The sequence below is a fragment of the Sceloporus occidentalis genome, unplaced genomic scaffold (assembly GCF_023333645.1).
Source record: "Sceloporus occidentalis isolate IW3139 unplaced genomic scaffold, rSceOcc1.0.p SCAF_236, whole genome shotgun sequence".
NCBI classification, from domain to species: Eukaryota; Metazoa; Chordata; class Lepidosauria; order Squamata; family Phrynosomatidae; genus Sceloporus; species Sceloporus occidentalis.
The window spans coordinates 452,255-468,464 of record NW_028317216.1 but is presented as its reverse complement, the minus strand read 5'-3'; the positions used below and the strand labels follow the sequence as shown (position 1 = coordinate 468,464).

The window sequence follows — 16,210 nt, the reverse complement described above, 5'->3', positions numbered from 1 at the left end:
GTATGAGTCTATACCTTCTAAAGAGGGACGCTTGGGAGGTATGTTTCTGGATTTTGTCATCATAGATGAGAGAGAGAGAATCTGCTACACTAAAAGTATAATATTTGATTTTTTCCCCTCAGGTTTTACACTAAAGCCCCCCAAGATAGAGGCTCAATATTTGGTTATGTTATTAAAATGCTTTGGTACCAGATGGATGCCCAGTCCAACCACGTTGGCTTGAAGGTGTTAAATAATGAAATTAAATAATGACTTGCCGCTAAAGATCGCTAGCCAGAAATGGAATTGCTCAGGGTTATAGCTCCAGGTGAACATTTCCATATTACTGAGAAATTTGGCAATTAACACAAAAAAGTTTGCAAATCTGGCAGCAGATAAAACTAATCAATGGACCGCCGCCAGCAGTACATATAGTTTGTAACCACGTAGAAGATAAAGAATATTTGGCAAGTAACCCATGTCAGTGTTCATTTTAATCTATAAATACACAGACAAAATGCTCGAGCCGCCTGTCACTCACTTTATATTTTTTAAAATAAAATACAATGTGTATATTTCGCTCGAATATATGTTAGGTGCAATGGCTGCCATTAAAACATAACCCCAACATTCTAAATGGCCAGAGAGGGCTTGGGGGGGGGGGGCATGCGTTTAAGGAGTTGTCCACAAAAGGCTTTAAATTGCTTGAGAGTCCCAAGGTTGATTCAGCTTCTTGATAAGCGATATAGCCATAAAATATTATATAGGACTCACCAAACTTGGGGTGCTTTGATGTAGTGGCGGGATAAGCAATATACGGCCATATAGCGTGACGGAATCCCCAATATTTATGCCTTAGATATGTGTGTTTCTAATAGTATATGCTGGGTACGCGCTTATTTCTTGTTTTGTTTTTGTGTACTTATTGGTCATTGTTATTCTAGCACCCAGGAATCTGAATATGAATGTCTTTTTGTGCTTTTTAGGTTGTGTGCTCCCCCCATTTTGTATATGTTTGAGGAGTTGTGGCTAGAACTGTGGCTAGCGGGCAGGACAGTTTATGCGATTAATACTTACAAACTTAATAAGGCTTTTAGTAGAATCATTTATTTTACTGAAACTAGTAGATTTATCAACACACTATGTGATAATATACATTGTGAATTTTTGGTCTGTAGAACACGCATAACCACCAGGCAACCGGAGCTCCTAAAAAAATGTGTGAGGGTGAGGGTGAGGGGTTGGTCCCAAAGAGGGACTGTCCACCTGAAGAGGGGCACTTGGAATACATGACCTGCAACTGCCCCTCGACTGCTCCTCTCTTGTAACATTAAGACGTATCTGTGTTAACCCCTTCACTCAATCCCTTGCTGGTATAGTATACTTTTGGGCACCTAATTCTTGCGAGCAGATCTCCCAATTAATTCATTCGTATCAGCAGCATTTATAATCATTCATAACGTACTTCTCACAAAGGCTCCTTAATAAAGGGGACAGGCTCTGATTGACTATGAGTCCTTGCAGGTTTAAAAGGGACAGTAAATCCTCACAACAATAAGCTCGATTTTCTTGAATGCTTAATTAGAGCACAAACATATTTATACGTTTTGCGGATTATTTTTTTTGCACATTTTTATGCATAGGATATGCACCTTTTTACGGGATGATTAAATGACTTTTCCTGATTCTGGAGAATTTGGACTCAATATTATGTCTATATATGTATTGGTATATTTATGGCTATTTTCCCTTTTTTGCTACAGTCTTACATGGAAGACCACTTGAAAAATAAGAACCGTCTAGAAAAAGAATGGGAAGCTCTTTGTGCTTATCAGGCAGAGCCGAATTCAACGCTCATCGCTCATAAGGAGGCGAACATAATGAAGAATCGTTCCATGGATGTTGTGACGTGTAGGTGTCATTAGATTCTATTTTTATATGCATGTTTTGAAGCAAATCCTCCAACTGCAACCCTTGCCAGGCTGATATGCGACAATACAAGTAGTCCTGGAAACTCATGTATTCTACTGGTTCTTTCAACAACAAGGAAATGCCTAAGTGACCCCAAACTTTTAAACTGTAGTGTGTGTGTGTATATACACACACACACACACACACACATTGTAGTTCAAAAGTCACTTAGGCATTTCCTTGTTGTTGAAAGAACCAGTAGAATACATGAGTTTCCAGGACTACTTTTATATAAAAGTAGTATATATTTTATACTAGTAGTGTGTGTATATATATATATATATATATATATATATATATATATATATATATATATATATATATATATATATATATATATATATATATATATATATATAAATATTTCCTTTTTTACTGCTTAGAACACATGAAAATGAATTTTGTTTTTTTATTTATTTGTAGATGACCACAACAGAATCATATTAAAGGCAGAAAATAGTCACGATAACTCAGACTACATCAATGCCAGTCCGATTGTAAGTACGAGCTTTCTTCTGCTGTAGTCATCAAATTACTTTACCCAACATGAATACTTCCAGGGGGGGGGGGTTTTCTGCAAAATTCATTATTTTGAATTATTTTCCACTTTAACCCAAAGAATCCATTGTAACCTCACCATCCCCAGCTCACATATCTCATCCGGGGTGTGCGCAATTAAAAATACGTCTATATACACATTTCCTTTAGCCAGCGCAGGTCACAGTATTTTACGTACCCGGGCCCCTGTAGTCGTAGTGTGAATTCTCTCTGTATATTTACTGCATTGCGCCACGCACCCCCGAGACACAGACAGAATTACCATTTCTCTCATTTAAGAAATTTGCTCTCTGTAGACAAGGTTGACTTGACTTTATACTCTCCCTCCCGTCATTAGCTGTTGTCTGTACAACAGAATATTCCTAGAACGACTGTAATTGTATCGCGTCTCCGAAGGACCCACGGAACATTTTACTGCTGTGAAATCATTATGTTTGCTGCGTTCCAAATAGCTGCTTTGTGACAGCAGCTGATTAGCGCTAAAAGGTGACGATTGGCCCGCTTGTGATTTAACGCGGGGCTTCGTTGCGTGACGGAACTGCTCAAATCGGCATTGATTCCCTATGCCCTTGTGTGCTCATGTCTGCATGCCTGCTTATTCATCCCCCTGGCACCGAAAGGGTTAAAGCTGTCATTTCTCTATTGTTTGTGCGGGAAAATGTGACCCTTTCTCTCGGGGGGGGGGCGTAGAATTTTGACGGCGGATAAGGATCATCTGGTCGCCATCTATTCTGCCCGTTTTGTTCCTGGTGTAAAGACTCAAATCTTAATCAGTCGTTGGTCTCGTCTTAGATTCAGAAGCCGACTATCCCATGCATGTTTACATTTGCTCACTGTATTAGTCTCTACCGCGTCTACTGGGAGTCTGTTCCATTTATCTACCCTGTTCTGACCCTCTAGTTTTTAGTTTATGGCCTTTCTCACTCTCTGTCTATACATACATACATATATATATATATATATATATATATATATATATATATATATGGCCCTGTGTGTGTGTATATGTATGTATGTATGTACATATATATATATATTCATACACAGGGCCATCTTTAAAGTTAAGGGGGACCTGGGGAAGCATCTCCTTGGCGTCCTCTCGGAACCCTGTCCTACTTGATGCCACTAGCCTGGTCCGATGCTGCAACCCATGGGGTTCTCATTCACGTAGCTTAATGATGCACAAAAACCAATGAGAAGCCCAAGGAGCAGCTTCTGTGGCCCCCTAACATAAGTGTGGGCCCAGGGCAGCAGACCCTTTAGCCCCGTCTTAAAGGTGGCTTTATATTTATAATATAATATAATATATTCCACGCTGAAGGAAGCTGTAGCCATCATGCAGAATCCATGTGGTTGTGGCGGCACGTTCAGTTAAGCCAATCGGTGACCTGCAATATAACCTAGTGATTAAAAATAATATATTCCTTTCGGGCTGAAAGACTCCGGGTTCAGAGTGAAAGGGATTTGATCTTTATCTGCAGGGGGGGGGGGGAATCCTTGATTGACAGCCTCGCATCCCACCAGTTAATCATTTCTCTACAATCGGCGGCATCTCATTAGTAAGAGGGTGTGAAGCTCGTATCATTCAACAAAGACCCAGAAGCCGCCAGATCCCCAGCGCTGGTGTCTCATATTGTTACTGATTGGCACAGAAACCCCTTGAAATAACAGCTGGACCTTATTCTTCATTATTTTCACATCCGGAAATGTGCGGTTTGTCGTCCAGTATAATATACCGACCTTTTGATTTTATGGATAATTTACACAAAATTACAGGGAGGTCTATTCTTTAAATATAGAACATGGCCCGACATTTCTTTAAATAAATTCTGCTTTTTATTGGACGAATTGCCTCTGCCCTAATATCCAGAAATATATCATTTTAATTAATATATAGCAACGTTTTGTTCTTTTTTTCCCCCTTTTTTCATCAGATATTACATCGAATTTCTGTAAATATTTTCGTGGGGCTTTTAATCTACTCATAATCATAACCAACGGTGATCGAGGAAAATGGAACAAGGTTATTGACTTAATAAAAATCATAAATGTCAAATAAACCCGGCAGTTCACGGGAAGCCAGGAATTATTAACCAATAAATACCGTTGTCTACACTCAGACTCTCCTGTGTAAATGTTTACATGGAAAAAGAACGGGGCGTAAATATAAAATATTACAGTATCAGGAATTCTATATAAAACAAGACTATTTTCTGCCAACCTCAGTGTGTATTTCAACAAATAATCAAGTTTCTCTTTGATTTGTAGCGCGCCATAAACATCTATTACATCATTTCTAGAACTGGATAAATAAAGACGCCGTGAAAAGCAGAGAGTAGGCAATCCATTACATAAAATAGAGAATTTGGAAGAAATGTGTAGACTCGGGAAGACTCAGCCATGTGATTCCATGGCTGTATATCACATAATTCTGTCCTCGGATTATAAATCTGGTTGATCATGTACCCCAAATTGACAAATAGGATTATCCTTAAGGATGGATTATTTTCCTTTGTTGGAATCATTGTGTATAAGTACACAATATTTCTTTTATTTTTATAGTATATCTCTGTCCATTTTTGTCTTAATAGGAAAAATATTTCTTACATATATATAGTGCTGGGACGGTTTAAAAGGGACTCATTTAAGTGGCATTTAAAAGTATAAATAGATGTATTGATCTTTTTTTTCTTTCATTTGCTAGTTCTGCCCTTTTGTGACACAGACGTAATATATCATATACAGATTAACTACTGTAGTTAAGAATAAAAGCCGCATGGGCTTCATGATGATGTCATAAATAGGGTGAAGCCACCAACAGTTTAAAAAGAATCTATATATATATATTTATTATTATTTTTTTTTTTATTTTTTTTTTGATCTATACATCTGCTTCGCTCCTGAAGATTATTTTACAGTTAGGGTTCTGTTGACAAAATCTGGGTACATCCTCTGGCTAATTGTTACCCAAACCCAGACATCCCTACGCGACAGTCAGGGGTTGTATCAACGTTAAGCAATGATGGGATAAATACTGGAGACACAAACTTTGGGTTTAACAAAGCATAAGAGGGATGTTTTTTTTTAATGGAGGAGAAATGTTAGAACAAGAGGTCATAAGGATCAGAGGCTTAGACATAATGTAAGGAGCCTTTACTTTCCTGAGAAGGTGGTAGGTACGTGGAACAGCCTCCCAGCAGAAGTGTTAGAGGCTAATACAGTGGGCCAATTTGAAGCATACATTGTATAGGCATATGGCTACTGAATCCAATATGTGACCAGGAACTGATTAAAGTTTGAGTCTTTACAGAAGAGAAATTCCAGACTAGACAGGCCGATTAGTTGTTATGTGCCATTAAATAATATGTTTCTATGACATGGGTGCGATTAATATTTTAACATAACAGATTTTAATATATTTTATTACTCTAGTGAGCAAAATATGTTAGTAACTTCTAACGTTCTCCTTTTAGTGTTTAATAGGGTTAATGTATATTTTGTTTACATTTACATTGCAAATTAAATGGTTAATTTCCTAGAGATTTTTTACATTTTAAAAGTTTGTAACTTTGTTATATTTCAGTCTGTTTTATATAAATAGTGTCATAATTGTATACATTTTCCACTTCAGATGGACCACGACCCAAGGAACCCAGCGTATATTGCTACCCAAGGACCCCTGCCTTCAACTGTGGCCGATTTCTGGCAGGTAAAACATTATCATTGTCTCTATATGGAGACTATTATTCCAAACAAACAAAAATTTTTACGTCCCTAGTTCTTATGATCTAGAATGTTATTGCACCCATCCAGAATACCAACATGTCCCCATTTAGAAGTAACAGTCCAGTTTGGGACTAACTCACTATGTCCCTCTTTCCTCCCCTGACGCCAATCTTTTCTGGGAGCTCAGAATGTTTGATGGGTATGAGGGCATCACAGCGTTCTACAGCCTTAAAAGCCCCAATAATGTGTATAGAAATAGCAGAAAATTTTCTATAGTGAAATAAAAATGCTTAATTCAGTTCCATCGTTAGTCCACCATGTCATCTAAAAAGCCTCCTCATAATGAATTGATATAAGGTATAAGGTATGGTGATGTACCAGACTCAATGCCAAAATTTACCAAACTACCATATCAGCTCCGTAGAAAGGTCATTTTTGAGTAAAGCATTAAAATGCTTTAGTTTACCTTTTTTAACCAAGTTGTCAAATCCATAGGCTTTTGTCTGCCTTTTATAATTGTTAATCCTCACCCATCGAGTCTTTTTTATTATTACTATTATATATATAAACCTACAATGGTGCAAAATTACTCAGCTAGACCTATAAACTATAAATCGCCAATATTTGCCAAATTCTTCTTCTACTTTTTTTAAACAAAATAAATAATATTTTTATCTATATTTATCTTTTGCTTTGTTATTATTGCGAAATCAATTATCACTCCGCTGCCCATTTTGAATTAAACAGCGTCCTTTTAAAAATAGCTCTCAGAAATACGCCTCAATCAGATTAGATTACTGCGGCCCACAAGCTAACAGTCAGGTGACAGACAATCCCACCGCTGACACCATCTAAATTCTCCATTCAGCCGTATTTGCCTTTTGTACCAATTTTTTTTATTATTATTATTTTTTTTTTTTACACAAAGGCACAATATTTAAATCTAATACTTTATAAATGCAGAGCGGGCGGCGGGGGGGTACTTGGGGATTTGCAAGCAGCTGCTGAGTAAAAGTGTCTAATGAAAACAAAATTGAAATTTGCTGTGAATGGAATGAATTTTGATTGTGTGTCTGAGTGCTGTAATTATACGTGTCACGCAGTAATTAAGCGGTTGCAGTGTGGCCACGGTGTATCTTTCTTTGTCTGCAGATGGTTTGGGAGAACGGCTGCGTGGTAATTGTGATGCTGACATCCCTAGCTGAAAATGGAGTCAAGCAGTGTTATCATTACTGGCCCGATGAAGGGTCCAACCTCTACAACATCTACGAGGTAGCGGCTCAGCCTTTCTAATATTTGTTTCTTAATACAGTATTCCATATGTGTATGCAGCTATTATCCACCTTTCCTTTAAGTGATCTTTTCAATTTAAAAAAAAAAAAATTTTTCACCTTTTTTGGGTACCATTTAAATGAAGGTATAGGAGCTGTAACAAGGTAATGTCACACGGACTCTGTTACTTTTGTTTTTGGACTTCATTTCAAGGCATTTAATGTTATTTTTCTCTGTAACAGTAGCTAAGACTTTAGTTCATTTTCACTATTCCTAAATTAGTTTGATTTTTCTACATAATTATATATATTTTTTTTTTCCTTTGGGAAAAAAATGTAGAAATTGTAGGTTCTGTCCAAAAATGACAGGCTAGTAATGTAGTGTTATAAAAAAAAATAATAAAATTATGAATGTTTAATACGGCAAGTGTTATTATTCTAATTTGACCGACTTTGATTAAGAGGAAATCAAAATTTGAAATAAAAAAATAAGGAAAATGTATATCGCCTTATAGATCTATAGAAGTCTTTAGTCAAAGGAGATACTTTATCGCTTTTTATGTAGGAAAACATGTAGAGTCACATAAACTTTACACCCAAGAGTCCTCTCAGGCCCCAAAAGCTTATGTGGCTTTTCTATGTATTTCACCCTCAGCTAAAGATTCCAATAAGAAAAAATTATTTTATGTTATTTTATGTTATTTTGGGATTTCTAATATGTGCTTTTTCTCACTTAAAGTTCTAGAGAGGGGAAATTGTAAATGAATCTTGTTGAAAAATTTTTTTTTTGTGGTTTTTTTATCCAACGTTGTTTGTACCTAAAGTTAGCTGACCAAACCTCTACAGCAGTTTATATCTTCACTATGAGTTGCGATGACGTTGGGTTCAGTCAAATGCTGTTGCATTTGACATTTCGAATGTCCCATAAAGCTGTGCCGCGTGACATTCAACAGCTGTCCTGTTTCTGTCGAGCACTGTTGAGTCTGTCGGTTGAGGTTGGCTGTCATGTTTGTCAGCCTCGTTAAATTTTTGAGAGTTTGATCTTTTCTGGTCAACTATCTATCCTCCTGGATAGTCAACTTAAGTCGGGCAAATTGACGCTTTTTTTTCCCTCCACTAGACACTCTGTGAACCGACAAGTTGATATGTTTCCATTTTGTAAAATTAAGTAATCGACTTAATTGAGGTCACGTTTGCGGTCTGCTGTTGACATGAGTGGCTCCATTTGAGATCCCAACTCAACTACAAACTTGATTCATCTCTACGTTTTGGGAATAGACCCCACATCCATTTCAGTTGTTTCCTCTAGAATTAATTTCCATTCTACTACATAACATAGAGCTGTATCTATTTTTTTTTTTACCTGTAATTAAGCATTTCCAGATTTGGTTTCTTATTTTTCAGAAATATTTTTATAGATTTAGTTTCAAATATTCAGATTATAATTTTATGTTTGAGTTCAGTCTATAAAGGCATAGTCGCTGGCCTATTCTAGATGAAATCGTTGTAAATACTTCATATATAGAGAGATATTTCTCGCAGAATTCCTCTCTAGAACATCATATCGCGATAAGAGGCCAAGAGTCGATGCAAAGCATGAATAGTAGAAATTATGAGTAAGTGGCGTCTTAGCATTGCAACAGTTGCATCGTGTTATCCATAAACCCTTCATTTTGATTAACATAGTCGAAGGCATGAATGTGCCAGGTGCGCGGTTCTCTAGAGAAGCCAGATTCATGTAAGGTAATTTGAAGCAAATGTTAAAAAAAATGTATTTAAGTCATGTCCTTTATCTCCAGGTAAATCTGGTCTCTGAACATATCTGGTGCGATGATTTCCTCGTGAGGAGTTTCTATTTGAAAAATTTGCAGACCAACGAAACCCGCACGGTCACTCAGTTTAATTTCCTCAACTGGAATGACCATGGCGTTCCAGCTTCCACGAGGTCTCTTCTAGATTTCCGCAGGTACAATTCCTAAATTGCTGTTATCGTTTTCTGGTTTTCATCTATTCGTTGCAATTTTTTGAGAATGTAATATGTTTTTTTCAATGGTATTTTGTTGTCTGTTGGCCAGATTATTGACTGATTCGGGGTCAATTTTACCCAATTTTATATGTAAGCTTCTTTCCAGTTCCGCTAACGTCAAACGTGTGCTCTTGAGGAGAAGTATCGTATTGTCTAGGATCTTTATTTATTGATGTTGTCACAGTAACGAAGCAGGCCTGGAAAACAAAGCACAAAGTCTTGAATGAGGTGCCTTAGTGCAGTGTTTATCGGCGCCAGCCCACAAGAATTATTAATCGGTCCAGTTCTTAAATCAGCATTTATTCACGGTATGGTCTGTTCAAGAAGATTCGTAATATCATCTCTGTATCGTAATATCCTGTTTGTTTATCACAATGATGTGATGTTTACAAGTTTAGACTTTAAAATCTCAAATTTGAAGAGTTCTACAATGGAATTTTTATTCTTGACATAGTCATCTCGGAATCTGCATGGTTATTCTTCATCTTTAAGTTATTTACCCCTATTGCCAAATTGCTGGTTCAGGTTGCCATTTAAAAGAGTGAGGAGAAGGAGAAACATCAGGACAAGAAATGGATGAGATCATTTTGTTTTTTGTCACAGATCAGAGTGCCCCCCCCCCGAATAGTCCCTTCATCTCCAAACTATTGTAATGTTTACTTTTGATATATATTTTTTTAAATAAAGAACTGTCAATTACCCAACGATTATCCCAAAGGCCCTACCTTGAGTTTAGCTCCAAGTCAGGGCTTTCTGGAAGTCCAAGTCGGGGCTTTTTTTGGAATAATTTGGAAAACAGCAAACTCACCGAGTGCTAGTGGCCCTCAAGCTGATCTGAGTTTGGGCAGTCGGGCATTGGGGGCCAGAAACAGGCAAGATTTTCTAGATATCCCAGCTTAAGCGCTGGCAGCTCATTCAAAGTGGTTTGAACTCGCTTGCGTTCAAAGCAAGGATTTCTCTAAATCCTGTTCTGTTTGAGGGCCGCTGGAGTCTGGCAACTTTGTGCCTTTGAAAATAAGGAAACAATAATATCTATAATAACAGTATCTATAATGTAGATATTTTCATGTAGCTTTTAATCTTTGTGGACTTTTTAACGGTCCTATAAATTTTGTATGCTCAGCCTCCACTCCATTATATCGCGTGGAGACCGTTGTATGGTCTGCTTTACAAACATGCTGGGGATTGGCACGCCACTCTTTATTGTTATTGAATATTTAATGAAACAAGATAATCCCAATTATATTTCATATTTACTTTCCTTTTCACCAAAGTTGACGACTTTTCTATAGCCTAGCAGGTTCCCCAGTAATTCACGTCCTTGTTCACAATGAAAGTGTGAAACGGGGTTTATATCTGCTGTAACTTATCACCACCAGATGTGAGACCATTTTAACGTTGTAGCTCCATTTACAAGGGAATTGTAGATGTGCCGCCGTATGCTAAAAAGTTTGATATTAACTGCATTGACTATTTGCATATAAGAGATCATCTGGCATCATATTCTCCTAAGGGGTTGAAAAATTGGTTAAAATATCTCCCCATAGCCAACCAGCAATGTCCTTAAGTTTAGTGGACCCACCGCACATCTACAACATCAAAAGTTTGAGCCATACACTTCTTATGTATTATACCCAGTTTTTAATAAAAGAACCTTAGTGTTTCCCCTATACATTCTAAAAGTATTAAGAGTGTCACCCCCAAATTGAATGATGCTTATTACTTTATTGCCTTTTGGAAGAGGTTGAAAACAGCTTATTTCAATGTGCCAGTGGCACAGTATGGATACAAACTTGATCTATACGTTTGTCTTAAGCGGGTGATCACATACATAGTTCAATTAAAAGTTCCCCTCGGCATTAATGGTTCTACTGTGGATTTGCATATTCAGCTAATAGATAAACATCAAAATGACAATTAAAATATAAATACATCCAGGGCCGGCCCTACAATGGAGCCGACTGGGGCAATTGCCCCAGGCGGCACTTCAGAAGGGGCGGCACTTTGCCGCCCCAAGCGTTTTTTTTTTTTGTTTTTTTTGAAGCGGAGGAGAGAGAGAGGGGCACCGAGTGGCTTTCGCTTACCCGCTCGGCGCCCCTCTCTCTCTCTCCTCTGCGGCGAGTTTCCCTGTTCGGTCTCTGTGCCGGCTTGTAATGCAGAGCGCCGGAAGTGACGTGAATTTCCAGCGCTCAGCATTACAAGCCGGCACCGTGGCAGCACAGGGAGACTCGCCGCAGGACTGTTTAAAGGCAAGTACCGGTGGGGGGGGTAGATAATGCCGCCCCCCCCCCGGCGTCGGGGGGGGGGGCGGCATTTTAAACTTCGCCCCAGGCGGCGTTAAGTCTTCGGCCGGCCCTGAATAGATCTGATCATTTAGAAAACATGGGGAATTAAGAGGCTATAATTAAAGAGAATATTAAATATCTTAAATACTTAAAATCCTTTAAAATGATGCGTATAGCATATTAAGGCAGTTTTTTTTTTTGCAAAGTTATATCGGAAAGGCAATTTCTTCCATATGTAACTCACATACTTTCTGGATGGTTCATAAAAGCAGGTAATTATGGTGTAGAATGGTACTTGACAGGTAATCAGCTGCGCTTAGTGTTTTGTGCGAAGGCTTTTATATTCTGCCTCTGCTCATCATATCACGATAATAATAGGGGTTACAGAGAGAGAGCGGTGACCTTTTATTTCTCAGGGTTTTGTCATTTTGCGGGATTGTTAAAAGGCGTTTTGAGAAGATCTGACACATTGGCTAAGGAACCGTTCTTGGACGCACAAGGTCATTGGTTCAAATGCTTCCTCTGTCACAGACGCTCCCTGTGGTCTCGCTAAGGTTCGTGTCTTAGGTTTGCCTCTCTGTGACTGAGCACTAACAATAAGATTAACTCACCAAAGTCCCAACGAGAAGATTAACTCATTCTTCCTGCAGTGTAAAAACCCAAAGACATGCAGTATTTACTAAACTCCACGCATGGGTGCAAATCAGGCACCAATGCATGTGAAGCATACCTTCTAAGAGTCCCTGTTCTGAAAGAAAGTCCCTCTTTAGGACCCAAATCCCCCCCCCCCCGAAGTCTCTGGGCAAATTTTAGGCATTAGGAGAGATAAATCCATTATCTGTGCCCCTGTGCGTTTTGCAAATGATATAAAAAAATTAAAGCTACCTTAAAATAAAAACATAATACTTAGAACTTTTCGTAGCTATCTTCAAAGCATAAAATATTTTTGTTTGTTTACAGCTGTTTTCCAGGGCGCAATAAATGTTTTGTACTGTAATTGATTGACTAAATTGTGGATGTAACTGCATTTCAATGATATTATTATTATTATTGGCTTTACAGTATATTGCCAAGCATATGACCTTCTAGGTCTATAATTTTATCTTTCCACACGTATTTTCTGATGAAGGCATAAATAGTGGATTAATGCGAATCACACTTTGCATAACAGCAGGGTAATCTGCATACTTTAGGGGCCAATGACAGCTGTCACTTGGGCCCCCTCAACAGCCACCATACTCCTGAGGCAGAGGATTGTAAGCTTGCGAGCAGGGCTCTCTCCACCAAATGTATCGGTTTGTCTTAGTCTGTCAATTCTTGTCTTGTCATATCCCTTGAATTTATGTATTGTATTAAGCGCTGCGTAAACTGTTGGCGCTATATAAATAAAAGATAATAATAATAATAATAATAATAGTTTGTGCAGCTGCCGGTGCCGACCTCTCCTAATGCTTTGCTCCCTTTAGTTCCGCATATCCCCTGCCGATGACATCATATCCTGGCGCCCAGCGGCACACGGAACGCAGGGGAGGAGCCAGGAGAGAGGCCGGTACTGGTAGTTGCCCAGCCTTTCACCTAGGTATATTTGGGCTGGCGGGGATCCCACAGTGGAATCTTGGACCGGGCCCCTTCGATGTTTAAAGACAGCCTTCATAACAGACATTATTAGAACCCAGTCCTGATTCTTAGTCTGTCTATTCTATATGATTTTATTTTACAGAAAGTACCAATAAACTTTTCTTTCTATACGATTGAATTTATATCTATGTGGCACATATCTAATCTTAATTAAATTGCATTATTAATTGCAATCTAACTAACTCCTTTATATTGACATTAATCTTTTGCTGAGCTGCAACCTGCCTGCATGCGCTGAGCCGAGCATGTGCTGATCTGGCAGCCTTTAATCAGCCGCTATCCAGTATATACAATGTATCTTAGATATAGGGATCCCAGCTGTATCTTGGCTATGGAGGCCATCAGGACTTTCTCGGTAAAGACACTTATTATTATCATTAAGCACTTACTTATAATAGAATATACCCCATTTAATTTAATGTTGTCACAATAGCCTCTAATAATTATACAAAGTCAATTAATAAAGTCAATTTTACATTGATGCTTATTTTAGTTTCTGTAGAATATTTTCTGTTTTTGTATAGAATTGTTGAAAAGTTGAATTTAACCTAAATTAGGAAGAGATAGGCAGTGAAAGGCAAGCTGTGGACAAGAACCCCTATTATGCTCAGCCTGCCGGATAGGCGGTCTGCTGAAGTCCCCCCGGTAGGACCGTTCTTCTATATGGATTAAACGGCTATACAAGAAAAAAAAACTGAGCCAGACTGGATAAATTCGACCTTGCTTTTGGTTAAAATAAAATACCGTATACTGATGTATTGACTGAGGCTGCCTCAATTTTTTTTTTTAAATGCATTTCAAGAATTTTAAGGGTTAACCCTTACCTTAACCCTTTACTGCCTGAAATGAGTCCATTTCCATGTGTGAGTCTATGTTCTCTTCTAAATGATTTTGTATCTTTGTGTTCTTGGATCAATATGGTATCAGTTACAGTAACATCTCAATTATTTTAGACCAATAAATGCAGGAAATATATATATTTCTATATATATGTTATATATATATATATATAAAATGTGTATGTGTGACCTGTTTCTATATAATCTGCATTCATTCTCTGTTACGGTAATTACTGAGTGCAAAATGTTTAATTTATAATCAATTATTAATGTGATTATTGCTTAGAATTAATTTAATTATTGCATTTATTGATTGTATGTATGTATATATATATATATATATATATATAAAATATGGAAAGCACCCCTGCACCCTTTTTTGTTCTGGGAATATACACGTTGTGCATATGTTACAGGAAAAGCGTAAAATCAGACATTCTGTAAAATTGCCAGCAAACCAGGAATTGTATTTTCAGCATTTTAAAAAAAAATTCATGATTAAATAATACAGCAATACCACTTTTTGTGAAATAAAAAAAAAATGCCATAAATAAATAAGGAATCAAAACTTGCTCAATATACTACTTTTTTTCACGTTTCCTGGAATGCATGCCGATCCTGATTATAAGGAGAGCCCCTGAAACCCTGGATCTTAATGAAAGAAAAGATATAAGGAAAAAAAGGTCATCCTCGCTACTCTGCATAAACCTAAACTTGCATGCTCCACCTTGAAATAACTGATTAATCAGTCGTTGGTCTCATCTTGGATTCAGGAGCACTATTCCTATTCCATGCATGTTTAAATTCTCTTACTATATTAGCCTCTACCACCTCTGATGGGAGGCTGTTCCATTTATGTACTACCCTCCCTGTAAAGAAAAACTCCCTTTACATTAGTTTTAGATTATGACCTCTCTCTCATTTCTCCACCTTGGCACATATGCAGTTAAACATTATAAAGATGGTGTGATGACGCTTTATCTGTAACATATGCAGTATAGGAATAAAACAAGCAAACTATGGTTCTTGGGAGCATCCATCAGTCAGCAGCTGAAGCTATTATCACAAGTTATGCAAAAATGAATGATGTTTCTCAGTTTTGGAATAATAATGCTTGTCAACTGTTTTGTTAAGGATCTGTGTAATATTAACAGCCGTTTTAACGTGATCAGCGCAAATCTACCTCTGAAAAGCCTGATGGAAAAAAAGGGGCCAGATGGATTTTTTTTTATTTTAGAAAATTCTGCAATGTATACCGGAGCTTTGTGAATGCAAATATCATTTATAAACAGGGCTGGATGTCCCATTAACCATTCCTTTAGGTGTTGTGTTTTAATGACATTTTAAGGGTCAATGAGGGAAGGGGATGCTTAACAATGACCCCACCCCTGCCCTACCCATGCCCCACCCCTGCCCATGCTGCTCTAACTCTGATCCCACCTACTTTTTCCACTAAAATGTTTTCTTATTTACTGTTAATCCAGCCCTGAGTATAATAGAAGCGATAGAGATCACCCATGTTAACTTGTTCAGTGCCAGTGAACACACTGTCTACCTCGCTAGCACGGAAACGGTTAAAAAGTCTGTTGGTTTTTCCTCAACCAGCTTTGTTGGTAAGAAAGTTGTGATGTACAAAACAGAGGCTATTGAGTCTTAAAATAAAAACGTCACCAACAAAGGTCAATGAAGAAGATGGCGACGTGCTGCTCTTATGTATATGATCCATACCGCCTTTTTAACCGCTTCAACCCCGCGAATCCATGATGAGGCCAAAAAGACAACTTTAGCATGTAAGGGCAATGCTTCCAAATCACCATTCAGATATCTGCCGCTGTACGCATTGTCTTTTACTAACACCGCTCACTCGAAAATCGTTAAATTCCTATTTTTTGCCAGCTAATTAGCAGTTGCCAGTGT

General features: G+C 37.8%; 1 protein-coding gene across 1 annotated transcript in view; it reads left to right on the top strand.

Moving 5' to 3' along the window:
- Window positions 1-16,210, top strand: part of LOC149276500 (receptor-type tyrosine-protein phosphatase N2-like) — a 259,787-nt gene that overhangs the window by 231,726 nt on the left and 11,851 nt on the right. Inside the window, exons 8-12 of the mRNA XM_089503564.1 lie at window positions 1,743-1,890; window positions 2,374-2,447; window positions 6,140-6,217; window positions 7,387-7,506; window positions 9,305-9,471. Coding sequence (XP_089359690.1) covers window positions 1,743-1,890; window positions 2,374-2,447; window positions 6,140-6,217; window positions 7,387-7,506; window positions 9,305-9,471 — 587 coding nt within the window. The remainder of the gene's footprint in view (window positions 1-1,742; window positions 1,891-2,373; window positions 2,448-6,139; window positions 6,218-7,386; window positions 7,507-9,304; window positions 9,472-16,210) is intronic.